This window comes from Prosopis cineraria, unplaced genomic scaffold (assembly GCF_029017545.1).
Source record: "Prosopis cineraria cultivar Desert tree isolate PC_DT_omini unplaced genomic scaffold, ASM2901754v1 PC5, whole genome shotgun sequence".
In the NCBI taxonomy this organism is placed as follows: Eukaryota; Viridiplantae; Streptophyta; class Magnoliopsida; order Fabales; family Fabaceae; genus Prosopis; species Prosopis cineraria.
Window position 1 is genome coordinate 36,853,328 of NW_026555336.1, and position 16,839 is coordinate 36,870,166.

At 33.4% G+C, this 16,839-nt stretch overlaps 1 protein-coding gene across 3 annotated transcripts; it reads left to right on the forward strand.

The window, feature by feature from the left end:
- The first annotated feature begins 697 nt into the window (after positions 1-697).
- LOC129311270 (uncharacterized) lies at positions 698-10,823 on the forward strand. 3 transcript variants are annotated; one of them, XM_054953460.1, is made up of 11 exons: positions 823-909; positions 1,074-1,136; positions 1,697-2,047; positions 2,448-2,640; positions 2,929-3,067; positions 3,279-3,387; positions 3,474-3,610; positions 4,434-4,570; positions 5,462-5,568; positions 9,298-9,425; positions 10,306-10,823. In XM_054953460.1, exons 4-11 carry the CDS (start codon positions 2,601-2,603, stop codon positions 10,373-10,375), a joined length of 867 nt encoding a protein of 288 aa, XP_054809435.1. In that variant the 5' UTR covers positions 823-909; positions 1,074-1,136; positions 1,697-2,047; positions 2,448-2,600; the 3' UTR covers positions 10,376-10,823. The 3 variants fall into 3 exon arrangements, with proteins under 3 accessions (XP_054809433.1, XP_054809434.1, XP_054809435.1); XM_054953458.1 differs by lacking the exons at positions 1,697-2,047; positions 2,448-2,640 and adding an exon at positions 1,631-1,696 and having other exon boundaries at positions 698-909; positions 1,031-1,136; XM_054953459.1 differs by lacking the exons at positions 1,697-2,047; positions 2,448-2,640 and having other exon boundaries at positions 705-909; positions 1,031-1,136.
- The last annotated feature ends 6,016 nt before the right edge of the window (positions 10,824-16,839 follow it).

The following is a 16,839-nucleotide window of genomic DNA, read 5'->3' on the forward strand; positions in this document are numbered from 1 at the left end:
GTCAAGTATTACATATTTGACGCTTGTTTTAAAATAACCGTCAAATATATGGCAGACAAACTTGACGGTTATTTCAAAACAAGCGTCAAGTATGTGAAAAAATTTAATTTTTTTTTCTACTATTAATTTGACGTTTGTTTATTGAAGACCGACGTGTAAATTTTTGCTTTATATGACGGTTATTTATAAAAAATGTCAAATATATATACTTGACGGTTATCTTTAAATAACCGTCAAGTATTTACTTAAATATTTGACGCTTGTTTCGTAGAAACCGTCAAGTATTCTCCGCCTTTTTTATTTGTCGTTTTTTTTAATAAACGTCAATTATAGGGCGTCAATTATACATCTTTCTGTAGTAGTGCCACCTAAATTAAATCAATACTATTCAGATTGATAATGAACTTATTTATAAAAAATTATAAATTTTTATTTTAATAAATATAAATTTAAATTTAAATTAAAAAAATTTGGGCCATCCAAATTTAATTTAAATGGATCAGATTTATTTTTATAGATGAGCACCTCGCTGTTCAGCAAAATCTGGATGGCTCAGATTTATTTTCATGGATGAGCACTTTGCTGAGCCCCGAAGACGGACCCGCGAGCCGCCCCGGGGGGGGAGGGGTGGGTTTTTTCTGGTCTCTGAAATTCCTCGTTGAGCAGTTGAGCATAGCCTAGGACCACAAGCAATTGGGAAAATATGGCCCAAAAACTAAAGTGGGAAAAGAGTTTAAAAAAAAAATACAAAAAGAAAGTTATTTTGATTTTTGCTTCGTTTCTCCGTTTCCCTCGGAATAGAGGTCTTTGGGAAGCCGGACGCCCAAGTCTGGGCTGGTCAAGGGCTCAAGGCACCCACCGAAGATGGAGTACGAGAACAAACTCGTACTTGCTCCTATGGTTCGGGTTGTAAGTTTTCCTTTTCCCTCCTCTTCCCACTTAGTTGCCGACAAAAAATTGAGGAATGTAATGGAGGAAATAAATGCATATTTTGTTCACTATCCGTATCTTCTTAACTATTTTTTTGTAGGGCACTCTGCCATTTAGATTACTAGCTGCTCAATATGGTGCAGATATTACTTACGGCGAGGAAATTATTGATCACAAGCTTGTCAAGTGCGAGCGCCGACTCAATGGTGCAGTTCTTGCTATCATCATTAAATTCGTGTTTCTTCTGCATGACATCAAGTTTCTGATTTTAGTTTCTGATGTATTAGTTGTGTAGCAATTCAGTTGCAGTTACCGTAAGTTCGAGACACTACTTGTTCTTGCTTGTCATTAGCTTTTCATATCCTTTTTTTTTGGTATAAAGCTCTTCATACCATGTTTTGCTTCTTCTAAGTATGGTTACCTACCTATGAAGTATAAACAGTCATGCTGACATGGAAACACGACAAAATATGACCTGTTTATAATTATTTATAGTTTGACTCTAAAGTCTCATACTCGGGCTGAGAGGGGGGGACAGGCGGGTGCAATTGCTCCTTGAGTTTTTAATTTTTTTTCCCCCTTAAAATTGTATAGGTTTATGTATTTTGAACCCCCCAAGATATATCTGAACTTTGTATTATATGTGCCTTTTAATCTCGGTCCCCTCGTTCTTTAATCTCGGCTCCACCTCTACTCACAGGGTTGCATCATGTCAATTGTTTGGACGTGGCTCTTTTTCAAGTGTCTGACTGTCTCTGCATTGTAGGTAGAAACACAATTGAACTGCCTTTCTTCTTGACGATAAGAAACTGAGTTGATCAACTATTCAAATTTTACCCTGGGAATGTGGGATTAGTGTTCTTTGTTATTGGAAGGCTATTCATGCTCGTCATCTGTTGAGATGGCTTATTGGTATTGATGGACGGTCATGGTTATGAGTTGATGACTACATCAGCAACCCAAAATTATATTTGGATCTGAGAACTCCACAGAGAGTAAAATTAACGCGTTGAAAGAGAGTGATATGCAAGAGAAGCTCTAAATTGATTTGGTATGACAAGAGCTCAGCGTGAGAAGAAAAAACAATAAGAAAAGATCCTGTCGGACATAGTGTATGGTAAGGGTTTTCAACTTGGATGAATATAACCAGGCACTTCTTACATTTGCTTAACTTGTAAAATAAGCTTATGGTTTTAGTAAGTTTTCTAAATTATTTTTCTAGTTATGAAACATCATGATGATGCAAGTATTTCACACCACTAGGGCTTATCCTGCTGCATTCTTGTCAATGTGTTTGAAATTCTGTTCATTTTGGTGATTTCTGCTATATCTTTTAAGATAAGGGGAAAAAGTTATTTCATTTGTTTCACCATTCTTTGAATTTAGCCACATATATTGTTTCACATAGAAGATGCGTCTTTTGCATTTGTGGATTTCTTGTTGTCATGAGTCCGACATTGTGGAACCTCACAAGTTGAGTGAGATTTATAAATTTGAGAGGCTTTCCCATCTAACAGGGCTCTCCTTTTGGACTTGTATTCATGACAAATGGTGTTTTCATTGAGAGGCTATTGTCATGGAAAGGACAACCAACAAAGGGTTTTAACCGGTAGGAGGCTGAGTAAAGTATTGTGGAATGGAGCCTCCAGGGACATTAGTTCTTGAATGGGATGGCATTATCAAGCCTTACAAATTGCGTGGGGTTCATAAGTGTGTGAGAGTTTCTTGCTCAATAGGCTAGTCTTTTGATATGGGTTTTTCCTTTAAACTCATGCTCTTAACACTTGTCTTTCTTATTTTGCTTCTTTCCTTCCTCCTTTTCATTAAACAGTCTTTTGTTAAGAAAGAAAGAGAAAGGTTCTCATGTTTTTATTTATTATAGTGGCTAGAAAGTGACTGACTAGAGGCTTTGAAAACATCTAATCATTCATTTGTCTTTCTTTTCCCCATTCCAATCCATTTTTGCTAATCTAATAAGGGCATGATCTCCTTGTTTAGAACTCATTGGATCCACTGATTTTGTGGAGAAAGGAACACAGAGTGTTGTTTTCAGAACCTGCAATGAAGAGAAGAACAGGGTTGTATGTCAATTAGGAACATCTGATGCTGTGAGGGCCCTAACAGCTGCTCAGTTAGTGTAAGCTTCATATTGACGTTAATATTTTTCTTACCTTTTGAAGTACTAATTATTATTAGTTGTTCAATTTTACATTTCATTTCATTTCTTTTTGATCTGTAGCGTTTTATTTTAGCTGTTTTTTTTTTTTTGTCAATTTAACTCTAAGTAACAACCTAGGGCTGTTGACATTTTACCTTGAACACATTTGGGGTTTGGGATGGGGCCTCAGGTGTGATGATGTTGCTGCAATAGATATCAACATGGGTTGCCCTAAGTCATTTTCTGTCAGTGGGGGAATGGGTGCTGCTTTGTTGACTAAACCAGAAGTTATTCATGATGTAAGCCTTATAATCTGTGATTTTTTCTGAATGCGCATTAGATAATATTTGCTTAATTCTTAATCCTTTCCTCTTAAAATATCCAGATTTTAACAACACTGAAGCGGAACTTGAGCATTCCTGTGACATGTAAGATTCGACTTCTAAAGTCATCTAATGACACGGTGGAATTAGCAAGGCGAATTGAGAAAACTGGTGTTTCAGCACTTGCTGTCCATGGAAGGTAATTTTCAGTTGCTGTGATCTTTTTTTTTTTTTTTTTGTGGTTAAGTTTTGTGGAAACTACAGTCTGTTCTTTCTTTACTGTGGTGCCTGCTTGGGTAACAGCCAAAGTAGTATTACTTTCACATTGTTCTGTTTGGAGATGATCAATGATTTCCTGTTTGTATTATAGGTATTTCTTGGCATTTTGTAAGTGGAATAAAAGAAGGGGATTAGATAAAAGTGTATTTCTTTAGATGTTGATTGTTCTAGTCAACAAAAGATGGATGTTGTTCCATTCCAAAATGTGATGCTCAACGCGAAGTTTTCAAAAGAAAATGGGATATTCAAAACAAAACAAATTCAACGGAGTTGCCACCAAAAGATAGATGCTGTATTCACAGATGTGTGTTTATAATGCTTCGGAAAATGGTCACTGTGACATGGCTATGTTTATTGGCTCTTCCCCTTCTGTACTGGGTCATCTAGACTTTAGGAAAGATTCCTTTTTCTTTGACCATCTTTTCATTCCTCATGTAATTTGCTGTTTCCACTGACAGATATTGTTCCTGTTTATTAGCAACACCTAGATTGACTGATTAAGAAAGTAACTTGCCAAATATTTCAGTAACATTTGCTGTGCATGAAATCCAACGATTCCATGACTCTCGACCAGCAGCTCCAGTTTTGTGCCTTAAAAACTTTTAAGGGGAAAAAACATTATTCATGTGCCACAAGCACAGTTAACCCCACAGCATGACAGAATTGAATAAATGGAATAAAATAACTCCTATACCATTGCTTCATCAAATCATGCTTCCTGTAACTCTTAATTTATTTTACAGGAGAGTCCCAGATAGGCCCAGAGATCCTGCTAAGTGGAGCGAAATTGCTGACGTTGTATCAGCACTATCCATTCCTGTCATAGCAAATGGAGATGTCTTTGAGTACAATGATTTTCAACGCATTAAATCTGCTACAGGTAGCTGGAAAATGAAAATTCCTTTTGAAGATTTATTTCAGTTATGTTTTGCTTGAATTGTAGGATGCTGCACAGTGAGACACAATTAAATTTGAATGGACAGTTATTTCTCTAAAATGTGTCTGGGATTTGAGATTGAACTTAATTTTGTCTTTGCAATAAATGATGCCTCTGTAAACATAGGATGCAGCAAGAAGTTTGATTTGATTGATTCCTTGTTGGAGATTTTATATAAGCAACTCAATGATGTACACAATAATAATGCATATTAATTTTATGATCATAATTAGCATGTTATTGTAATTATACTTCTGGACTTATGCCTATTATTATAATCGGTTTTAAGGATACCCTGGGATTATAGATTAGTGATTATTGGTAATTTCTACTAATTTAGTGTTTGGAGTTTCCTAGCTTTTTGTGGGTTCCTATCTTGAGAGATACCTTGCTACTGGATATACAAAAACCTAAGTCATGGTGTTCCTTATAATTAAAAACGAAAAATGTATACGGTTCCATGTGACTTGTGATAAATAACCAAAATTTCTTCTGCTATGACTGTTATGGTGTTACCTTTAATTTCTTGGCAAAGTATCCCCTGTCCCCTACCTTCTACTGGGTTTTTACACTTTTGGTTCTGACTCAGCCTTTATAGAAAGTTAGGCTTAATAGGCATTTGATTATCATAGAATCTTAAGGTGAACAGATTTTATCAGCTTCAGGCACTATTTGCCATGGTAGTATATTTCTATCGCATTTTACAAGTTTTTTATTGCCTCTTCTGACTTCTGATATTAATTCTTATCACATTTGTGTTTCTATTCGATCATATTACGTTGGCTATGTTGCTATTTTACATATTTTTTTTTAAGTAAGTCTGGTTGGCTGAAGGTGCATCGTCCATGATGGTTGCCAGAGGGGCACTCTGGAATGCTTCAGTATTTTCACCTAAAGGAAAAGTTTCTTGTGGAGAACTGAAAAGAGAATATATTAGGAAGGTATTATTTTTCATATAATTTGTTGTACGCTTGTACATTAATTAAATGTAAATTTACTGCAAGAGCATAAAGTTAAAATAATACAACAACAACAACAACAACAAGCCTTTATCCCACTAGGTGGGGTCGGCTACATGGATTGCAAGACGCCATTGTGCTCTATCATTTATTAAGCTTTTAGAAATATTATTAATTAAGAGATCACGTTCAACAACTTCCAAGAGTGTTCTCTTAGGCCTTCCTCTACCTCTCTTAATCGGACTCAAAGTTATATGTTCCACTCTTCTCACTGGTGCCTCCCTTGGTCTTCTTTGTACATGCCCAAACCATCTCAACCGATTTTCTACCATTTTTTCCTCAATAGGTGCCACCCTCACTTTTTCACGTATGTGCTCATTTCGAATTTTATCTTTACGTGTATGTCCGCACATCCATCGTAACATTCTCATCTCTGCTACTCCAACTTTATGCTCTTGCTGTCCCGTTAGAGTCCAGCATTCACTACTATATAACATTGCCGGTCTGATAGCAGTACGATAAAACTTTCCTTTAAGTTTATTAGGCACCTTACGGTCACAAATAACTCCTTTAGCTTTTCTCCAATTAAACCACCCAGCTTGAATTCTATGTGAAATATCTCCACTGATTTCGCCATCATTTTGGATAATGGCTCCCAAATATCTAAACTTTTCCACTTGAGGTATAATTTGATCTCCCAATTTCACTTCCAAATTATTTTCAAATAGTCCTTTATCAAATTTACAATATAAATATTCCGTCTTACTTCTACTCAGACGAAAACCTTTCGACTCCAATGTCCTCCTCCATAACTCAAGTTTGCAATTAACCTCTTCTCTTGTCTCTGCTATAAGAACTATATCATCCGTGAAGAGCATACATTTCGGGATTTCCTCTTGAATATGTTCCGTCAAAACATTTAAAATCAAGTTGAACAAATAAGGACTCAGAGATGATCCCTGATGTAGCCCAATCTTTATAGGAAAATCCTTTGTTTGACCACTAGGCGTTCTTATACTAGTTTTTACCCCCTCATACATATCTTGTATGGCTTTAATATAAGCAATCCGTACTCCCTTTTTTTCCAACGCTTTCCAAAGCACTTCTCTTGGTATACGGTCATAAGCTTTTTCCAAATCAATAAAAACCATGTGTAGATCTTTATTTTTACAACGATACTTTTCCATTAATCCCCTTAGTAGATAAATCGCCTCTGTAGTTGATCTACCTGGCATAAAACCAAATTGATTCTCAGAAATACTTGTCTCCAATCTCAACCTGTGCTCAATTACTTTCTCCCACAATTTCATTGTGTGGCTCATGAGTTTAATCCCTCTATAGTTAGTACAATTCTGAATATCTCCTTTATTTTTATAAATAGGAATTAATGTACTTCTCCTCCACTCATCAGGCATTTTCTTGGACCGTAAAATCACATTAAATAACTTAGTTAACCATCTCACCCCTTCTTCACCTAAACATTTCCACGCTTCGATAGATATACAATCAGGTCCGTTAGCTCTATCATTTGCCATTTTCTTAAGAGCTTCCTTTACCTCCTTATCACGTATTTTTCGATAGAATGACAAATTTTGTTCTCCTTCACCAGTTACTAAATCCTCCAAGTTACTAGATGAATCCTCTCCATCATTGAAAAGTTTAGAAAAATAAGTCTCCCATCTATTTTTAATTTCATCATCTGTAACTAAAATTCTTTCCTCTTCATCCTTAATACACCTTACCTGTTCTAGATCTCTTGATTTTCTTTCCCTACTCTTGGCAATCTTATAAATATTTTGCTCTCCTTCCTTCGTCTCAAGGTTCTTATAAAATTCTTCAAAAGCTTTAGAACGAGCTTCACCCACAGCTCTCTTAGTTTCCTTCTTAGCCATACGGTATCTCTCCCAATTTTCCTCATTGTTACACAAATGTATGGCTTTAAAACAGTTCTTCTTATACTTGATTTTGTCCTGTACACTATTATTCCACCACCAAGACTCCTTATCTCTCGGACCAGGACCTTTCGATTCTCCCAAAACTACTTTTGCAACCTCCCGTATCTTTTTAGCCATATCCTCCCATATGATGTTAGCACTTCCCTGAGAATCCCAAATTCCTTTATCCAAAAGATTTCGCTTGAAAATATCTTGCTTCTCACCTTTTAATTGCCACCACCTAATCCTTGGTGTTACTACTTGTCGACGTTTTTGGATTTTACTCATAATACACACATCAAGGACTAGGACCCTATGTTGTGTCGTTACAGCATCTCCAGGGATCACCTTACAATTTTTACAAAGTTTTCTATCTGTGTTCCTAACCAAAAGAAAATCAATCTGCGACCTTGAGGCTCCACTTTTGTAGGTGATGAGATGCTCATCTCTCTTCTTGAAACAAGTGTTGGCAATCTTAAAATCATACGCCAATGAGAAATCAAGAAGAGTTTGCCCTTCATTGTTTAGCTCTCCAAAACCAAAACCACCATGCACCCTCGCATACTGACCAGCTTCCCTCCCGACATGCCCATTAAAGTCTCCTCCAATAAAAATCTTTTCACTCTGTGGTATGTGTCGAATCAACCCCTCCAGATCCTCCCAAAATAATTCCTTAAGACTGGCTTCTATCCCGACTTGCGGCGCATAAGCGCTAACAATATTAACAGTCTCACGTCCAATTATCATTTTTAAAGAAATAATTCTGTCTCCAATTCTGCTAACTTCTACAACGTTCTTCTTCCACTCCTTATCTATAATGATGCCTACTCCATTGCGTGCACTTACTTTTCCTGTATACCAAAGTTTGAAACCTTGAATATCCTTAGCTTCTTCTCCACGCCATTTTGTTTCTTGCAAGCAAAGGATATTGATTTTCCTTTGAATCATAACCCCTACAACCTCTACAGATTTACAATTTAATGTCCCGACATTCCAAGTACCAAATCTAATTTTGCTCTTATGGACTAACTTCTTTAGCCGCGTGCGTCCAGAATGACGCGGTAGCCCTTGCTCATTTAACACTACATCCGGGCGCCGATGCAGCGGCTCTAACTCACTTATCACTGTACTCGAGCCATGCAGCGCGTTACTTACGGGCAACGACCTAGCATTAACATTATAACGTCTATTGTCCATGTTCATGATAGATTCAACAAATTTTTACATTGGCTGTTGATGGCCTAACGCAACCCTCCTCCTTTACCCGGGCTTGGGACCGGCTATAAACATAGGCGGAGTTATAAAGTTAAAATAATAGAGATGAAAATATTGAGATGGATGTGCGAACATACATTTAAAGACAAAATCAAAAATGAGTCCATACAGGATAAATTGGGCGTTGCATCTATTAAAAGAAAACTGGTATAAAATTGTTTGAGGTGGTTTGGACATGTATAAAAAAGATCATAAGATGCACCTGTGAGAAGAGTAAAACAGGTAACTTTGAACTCTATAAAGAAAGGGTAGAGAAAGGTTAAAGAGAACATTTTTAGAAGTTGTTAGTCGAGACTTTTTAATTAACAATATTTCTAAAAGCTTAACAAATGATAGAACAGAATAGCATTATATAATTCATGTAGCTGACCCCGGCTAGTGGGATAAGGCTTGTTGTTGTTTACTGCTCCTGCTCGTTCTCATTATATAGGGAATGGTTTCAAGTGCATTAGATTGTGTCTGTTTTGGTACTAATGCTACTGCCTTCTGCTTTTAATTTCAGTGCATCTTATGGGACAATGATATCAAAAGCACCAAGCATACATTAAAGGAAATAATAATGCATTATTCTTGCCTAGAGCTCCCAGAGGGGAAGGCTGTGATCAAATCAGAATCCCTGGCAGATCTAGCGTAAGTCAATTTTCTAGTCAGCTCATGCTTGTTAGTATATATCGTAGACGCTGCCAAATTTGCGGGTAAATTTTTCACACATTCAGTAGAAGCATGTTTGCGTGCGGTTGGCCAGGTTGAGTTCAGAACCTCTTGTAGGAAATAACTTAATTTGAGCAAATGGTCTTGTTCAGTCTATCTGGATGAAATTAAATTTCTTCTCGACTAAAGGTTTATTCTCAGGAGATGTAGTTTGTTCATATCAACTGAAAAGTTAGAATTTGCTCAAAATAACCGTCATTTTTTTGTCCGATGTGAGGAGGATCCTCATATTGCATGTTAGACTTGTGTAAATAATCTATATCTGTTTTGAAACGAAACAAGGCCTTATACACGGAATAGTTAAGTTGATACAAATTGAATAAGCATTCGTGATTGGTAGTATACTTGTGAAGATCATGAATCTGCTCAAATCAGAACCAGGTTAAATTGGATCGATCACTGAATATTTCTTGATTCTTTATCTCTCCTTATGCGTCCATTCAGTGTAAACCTTGCATATAGACGTGATTACAGACAAAAATTTTCAAATTACAACCCTTGATCCATTAGTAATCCCAAACATTTTATTACGACTGAGTTTTCTCTTCCATTGGTAATCCCATTACTAGGAAAATGTGTTTCATTTTTGGGATTATTGCCAACTATGACTACCGAATCCAACTCGTGGGCTGGCGAGTGAAAGTGAAAAGTTTCACCAGCAAGACACAAGTCATTAGGTCGTAAATTGTAATAGTGTTGAATCTTGTACTGATCCGTGTGTAGAGGTCTACACATGCGCGCACAAATTGGTAATCGAGGTCTTTCTAAATATGTAATATGTGTGTTTCTGACGTTTCAGGCGACTCTACGGGGAGGAAGACTACTATCAATTTGTCAATGAGAGCAGAATTGCCGGCGGATATAGATAATGTTGGTCGCATGTTCAATTAGTTGTATTATTATGTTTTGTTAGAAAATAGAAAATTTCTTACCTGAAAACATGAAAAACAAAAACAAAAATAGGACCAACCAACCGATCAGGCGTTATGTTTCTTAAAATGCCGCTATTTTTTGCCAGCTGATGATGTTTTAGCTGTCTGAAAGGCAGGGAAGAGAAGTAGTAATACGTTGTCTTTTTTTACGTTATTGTTATCATTCACGTACCTTTGAAGGCGCCGAAAGAATTGGAACAGGACACCGGCAATTAGAAATCCTGTTTTAGGGATCGGGACAGAGCTGGCGAGTTTTGAGGTTCTCGCTCTATTTTATTTTTGCTTTATAGTTTTGGCCTTTGGGACATTTGTTATACGTCAACCCATCGACATTATTATTATTTTGGCACTTGTTCTATCTTCAAGACATCAAATTATTCTGAAAGCAATCTATTTTTAATTTTGAATTTGAAGTTCACATAAAACCTTCAAGATTTATGTTACGCTAGAATCTAGAATATGATACAAGCTTCACTTTTGTCTCAATTCAGTCTTAATCGTGGATTGTAAAGCCGTGTTCTCAAGCCCATGACAAATTTTGATTTCATCTGTCCCTATAATTTTATTAAGTTTTGTTTTTGGTCCTTTCATTTTTTTTAATATTTTCAGTCCTTATAGTTTAGCGGGATTTGGAGACATTTGCTATTTAGATTCTTATAGTTTCAGTGTAGATTTAGTTTCTATAAGGAAACTAAGGAGCAAAAGTAAAATCTGATAAAACTGAGAAATCATGATTATGTTTTTCTAAATATCTATTGAAAAAGAGTGAACCACCTTAGAAGTTGCGCTGTCCTCAATCGTTGTTCTTACACCTTCTTTACCTAGAAAGTTAATAGTTTTGAATATTAAAATTAATATTGATGTAAAATGAAGAATAACAATTTGTATTTTAAATAAGTTATAAACAGAATAGTCATTTTTAAATTTCATAGCGTGAAAAGAAAAACGTACAGTTATTGCAGATAAAAGGGCAAAATAGAAAACAAAAAAACAAAAGGCTTAAAAATGTTGATAGGTGTCTAGTTGCTCGGATTGCCTTTGTTGAGAGTAACAGAAAATGTAGACGTCAACATTTCAGTGCAAGTATGGCTCGAGAGACACCACAAATGCGATGTACATCTAATACTTGCAAATTGAGATGTCAACTTGTAATCTACCCAATCAGGTTGCTCTGTGAAGCACGCATTGCTTCCTTCCATGGCCAAATAAATTTGTTGCTATTGACATTTGCTTGAATACACACAAAGCTATCCGTAAGCCCCACCTTTCTGGAATCTGTTCTCATTTTTCGTTCACCAAAAGCTATTGCTTGCCACTTGATGAATCAAAAGAAATGTTTTGCTGCTATTTTAAATCTTTAATAGATCCATCATCTCCAACAGTTTTGCAGACAGGTTCAAGGCTATTTTTTTATTATTATTATTAATTTGTTAGTGTTATCGTTTCCCACTGCCAACCACGCACCACCTAGACACGACAGGGCTACCACAATTAAAGATTGATTTCAAGTTTCTTACAATGCCTTAATTCCAGGACAATATAATAAAGTGATTTGAATATCGTTTTTAATAAGAAGCAAAAGGAAGGAATTGTTCAAAGCCCATGCTTAAGGTAATGAAAGATTAAGTTTGTACAACTCTTACTTAAAAAAAGAGATGATCGTGTTCAATAATATTCCTCAATAATTAAGCCAGAAATTTCCTCGCCTTTTCATAGCATGTCGTAAATAATTAAATATATAGGTTAAAGTATAATTTTAATCCTCTAACTTTATATAAAATTTTAATTTAATCTTTTAATTTTATAAAATATTTTTTTAGTCTTTGAATCTTAACACTGTTAATTTTAAATAATTTTTTTTGTGTCAATCATTATTATTTTAAAAAAATTAAATTTAATATGTCAACATTTAAAAATATTTTGTGAATATTTAAAAATTCAATATAAAGATTTGTTGGAATAAAACTAACAATATTAAAGGTTAAAGAACTAATTTAAAGACTAAAATAAAATCTTATATAAAATTAAAGAATTAAACATAAACTTCAATTTATATATATATATATATATATATAAACACAACACCAAACTAAACGGATCCTCGTATCACTAGTTCAATTATGAATTGCGTAGTGGATTGTTAAAAATTTCACATCAAGTGAGTTTTATATATAAATGAATAAGATATATGAAATTATTTTTATATTTCTCGGTGATTGAATTAAAAATGCAATGCCATAACTTCTAGAACAGGTAATTTAGACAGGAAAAATTTATTTAGGTTAGGCTTCTTTAAATTTGATTTAAAATATTTTAACATATAAAAAATGTTTATATAGCCAAAGTTAAATCCCTAAATTATTAAATATTATTTTATTTTATTTTTTATTTTTATAGAAATTCAATTTTATTTTAAAAAAAGGAATTCAAGTATTTAAGCCAGGCACATTCTGGTTTGGACTTGAGTTGAAATTCTGAGTTTATTCGGACAAGCCAAATAAGCCTCAAAATAAAAAAAAAATCTTTTAATCTCCCAAACTTAACGTTAAAATTTTTGTCCGCCTCTAATTAGCTTGGCCAGGGTAATAATATCTTATTAAATTATTTGACTTGTGAGGAGGTGTGAAATGAGTGGGCCACAGAAAACGTTGTTGTTGGCAGGGGGAAAAAAAAATACAGAAAACGTAATGGAAAATGCCAAAAATTCCACCGAGTTTGGAACTTCCTTTCTCGCACCATATCCTTTTTCATTCCTCAAAATAATTTATTTATGGCTCCAAGGAAGGTTATAACCTCCCCCACATAACGCCAGATTCTGGCCATGCCAACCCGACACTAAAACTGTGCAACGTTTATACACTTTTGTACATCTGAACGTCTCAGTGACAGCATCTTCTCTTTTTTAGAGGAAATCCTAAGTTTAAACCTAATATTAATATGTTTATGTGTGTGCGTAAGTGTGTGTTTTCATTTTCTATGAAAAAGGACTTGGTTAGAGGTAAATGTTTTTCTTCCCAAAAAAATAGTTTATGGTGTTAGAAATGCTGCCCAGCTGATGAGAGATTCATATGTATAAAAGCAAAACCTATTATCTTATGGGGGCATTGCAAATATAAATTAATTATTTTGTTAGTCCCATCAATGAGTAAAACTTTTATATTTACATGTGAAAAACTTTTGTATTTACAAATAGTTAAAATCCGTGGATAATTGATTTTCTTACTTGAAACTTACATACAATTTGCCCTTATTTTATCCTTGCCTTTTTCTAACTGTTTTTTTCCCCCTCCAAAGATAGTTTACAAATTTAACACCGTGCATATGTATCTTCGACAAGCCACGATGCTTTAGGGGGATTTGGGAAAAAAAGGAGGGGGGGGGGTGTGATTAGAGTAGCGGGTCCTACTTGAGGCCCACACCTAAATTTTTAACTTTTTCTAATTTCACCGCGGAGTATTTCAATATTCTGAGGTGATTAGATGATCATTTTCAAACATCAACACTATAAACCTTATATTGATCATTTAAAAAAAAGTAAAATTTTAAAAATTTAACTACCATTCATTTATAATCATAATATAAGTTACTTTCTAAAAGCACTCATTGATCTAAAATATATGATACTGGATAAATTTTATATTTTTTTTATCATTTATACCCTTATTTTTTTAAAATGCTCCATATTTAAAGATATACACTTGTTATTCAGAAAATTTAATGGCATAAATATAAAGATATAGATATTTTTTAAAAAATAAAATTTGAACTAATATTTTTAATAAAACGTGAATTAATAACTAGTAAGAAATAATATTGCGAGGAGTATAATCTTAACCATGTTAATTTTTTTTTTAACTGAACTTAACCATGTAAATAAAATGGATACGTTTGGCATCTGCAAAGATGTGGAGGAGATGAACGTCACCAGCCTCAACCGCTACCACATAACCCCTCCCCTAGTTTGCTTCCCCTCCGTACCTTCACTTGCTAATTGCTACGTCCTTTTTTCAATATACAAATATATAAAAGCACGTCGGTAGCTAGCGATTGGAGATTTTTTGGAAAAAGTGCAGCAGATTATGAATATGCGTGATGGTGAATGAATAAACATTAATATTTATTACGTCGTGGCTGTGGCCCCGGAGGCTCAATTTCTATATATGAAACTTTACATCAATTAATGTGCTTGAAACAAAAACATGGTATAGTCAAAGTTATTATCTTTTTAGATGCATATATTCCCGTGAAGAGTGGATCAGGTAATTGAAGCTTTTGATCCTGACCGGGAAATTTCATTTACAGTTGTGTGGCACACTTACTTTGATCAGGCTATTACTTTGTGTATGCGCGCGCGCGAACCTGAACGTGAACGCGCAGAGCGGTGTGGTTGAAATTCATTCCTACTTGATAAAATGGAAACAGGGCCCCGTCATCACATGCATACCTTTTGCTTCCATCTTACGTCTGATTTTGACATTGTTATTTTCTTGGTTCATTACTTTGTCATATCATCCCCTGTTCTCGCGACTCGCTTGCTAATTAAAAAAAAATTATTTAACCCTTATAATTTTAATTTAATTTTTAAATTGTGACTAATTATAATTTAGTTTCTAAAATTTTGATTCAGTTAAAATTTAATTTTGAAATTTTAATTTTTACAATTTAATCCTTATAGTTTCAACCATTTAAATATTAATTTTTATATTTTAAAAAATAAAATTAAAAATATTAAAAATATTTTAATATTTTAGTATTTATGATATTATAAAGATTAAAAAAGTTTAATAATTTAAAATATTAATAATAAATTTTAACATAATTTTAATCTTTATAATTTTATTTTTAAGATACAGGCATTAATATTTAAATGGTTAAAATTATAAAGATTGAATTGTAAGAGTCAGAATTTAAAAAATGAATTACAATCGAATTAAAATTTTAAAGAATGAGTTATAACAAGTTAAAATTTAAAAATTAAATTAAAATTATAAAAATTAAATAATTAATTCTCTCTCTTTTTTTTTGGCCTGACTGACTTATTAAATGATGAAGAAAGGTACAATTAGTAAACGTTTTATTGATATTAAATTTGTAAACACAATTTTCAATATTTTAAATTTGTAAACACATTTTGGACTGTGGAGTGCCTTTCGTTTTTAAATAAATATTTCTATATGATGGTCAAAAAAACTATTTATATATATATATATATATATATATAAAGGCCTTGTATGATAGATAGAATATTGGAATAAATTGCAAATGGAACAAAATTGAGTTTTAAAATACATTTTGCACATACATGGAATCTTACAATAATTTTATTTAAAATAAATAAATAAATTACCTTCTAAGCTTTAAATTTAATAGTATCACAAATTTTAAACTTATTTATTACAAAAATTATTTAATTAATTTTTGAAAACAGTATAATTTAGTTACTGTTATTAATGAAATGTTAATTTTAACCATTATTTGATAAAAAAAATGACAGAAGAGAGCTTAAAAAAATTATAAAAATGACAAATTTGTCCCCCCTTCTATAACTTTCTTAATCTTTGTCTACAATTTTTAAATTTTTTATTATAATTTTTTTGTCATTTGGTAAGGACAAGTCATAAATTTGCTTTGCACATGGGCCAAGAAACATGCATGGAGAATATTTGCCGCTGAACTCCCTGCTTTGTTCTTAGTTAACCGATTTAGTCCAAACATTGTTAGCTTTAGTATAATCATAAATTATGCAATGAGGAAGGTCGAGGGAGTTTCAATAGAAAGAATAAATTCCTTCGGCATGAACTACATGTTTTGCCTCTAACGCGTTCACTTGAAGACAATCCCACCGTGCTACGATCCAAAAAAAATTAAAGTTTTTATGTTTTTCATAACTAACTAGGCCAAACTGCAAACATATTTTGTCCTGTGTCTCTTTCTAGTTAATATTGTGGGAAAAAAATTATTTTTAATTCTTACATTTTATTTAAGTTTGGATATAAGTTCTTACATTTTATTTTTGATATTTTAAATCCCTACATGACAATACCTTCTTTCGACTGCAACATTGGTTCCTATTTTTTTAAGGGACATTGACGTGACATAAGTAGTATTAAAAATAATGACATGTTAATTAACATTGTTAATGTTGTGCTTATGTATAACTGATGCTGACATGGAATTTCTTAATAAACAAAACTTAAAAAAAAAATTCTACATCAGATGAAATAAAAAGGTTGACCTTGGGATTTTAAAATGATCAGCAAAATACACAAATTTTGTGTAGGTTTTTTTTTATTTTTGCTCATTAAAAATTCTATATTAGTATCAATTTAACACATAAGTATAAATTAGTAATATTAATTAGTATGTTAGCATTATTGGCATTGTCTGTAAGATGTCAACAT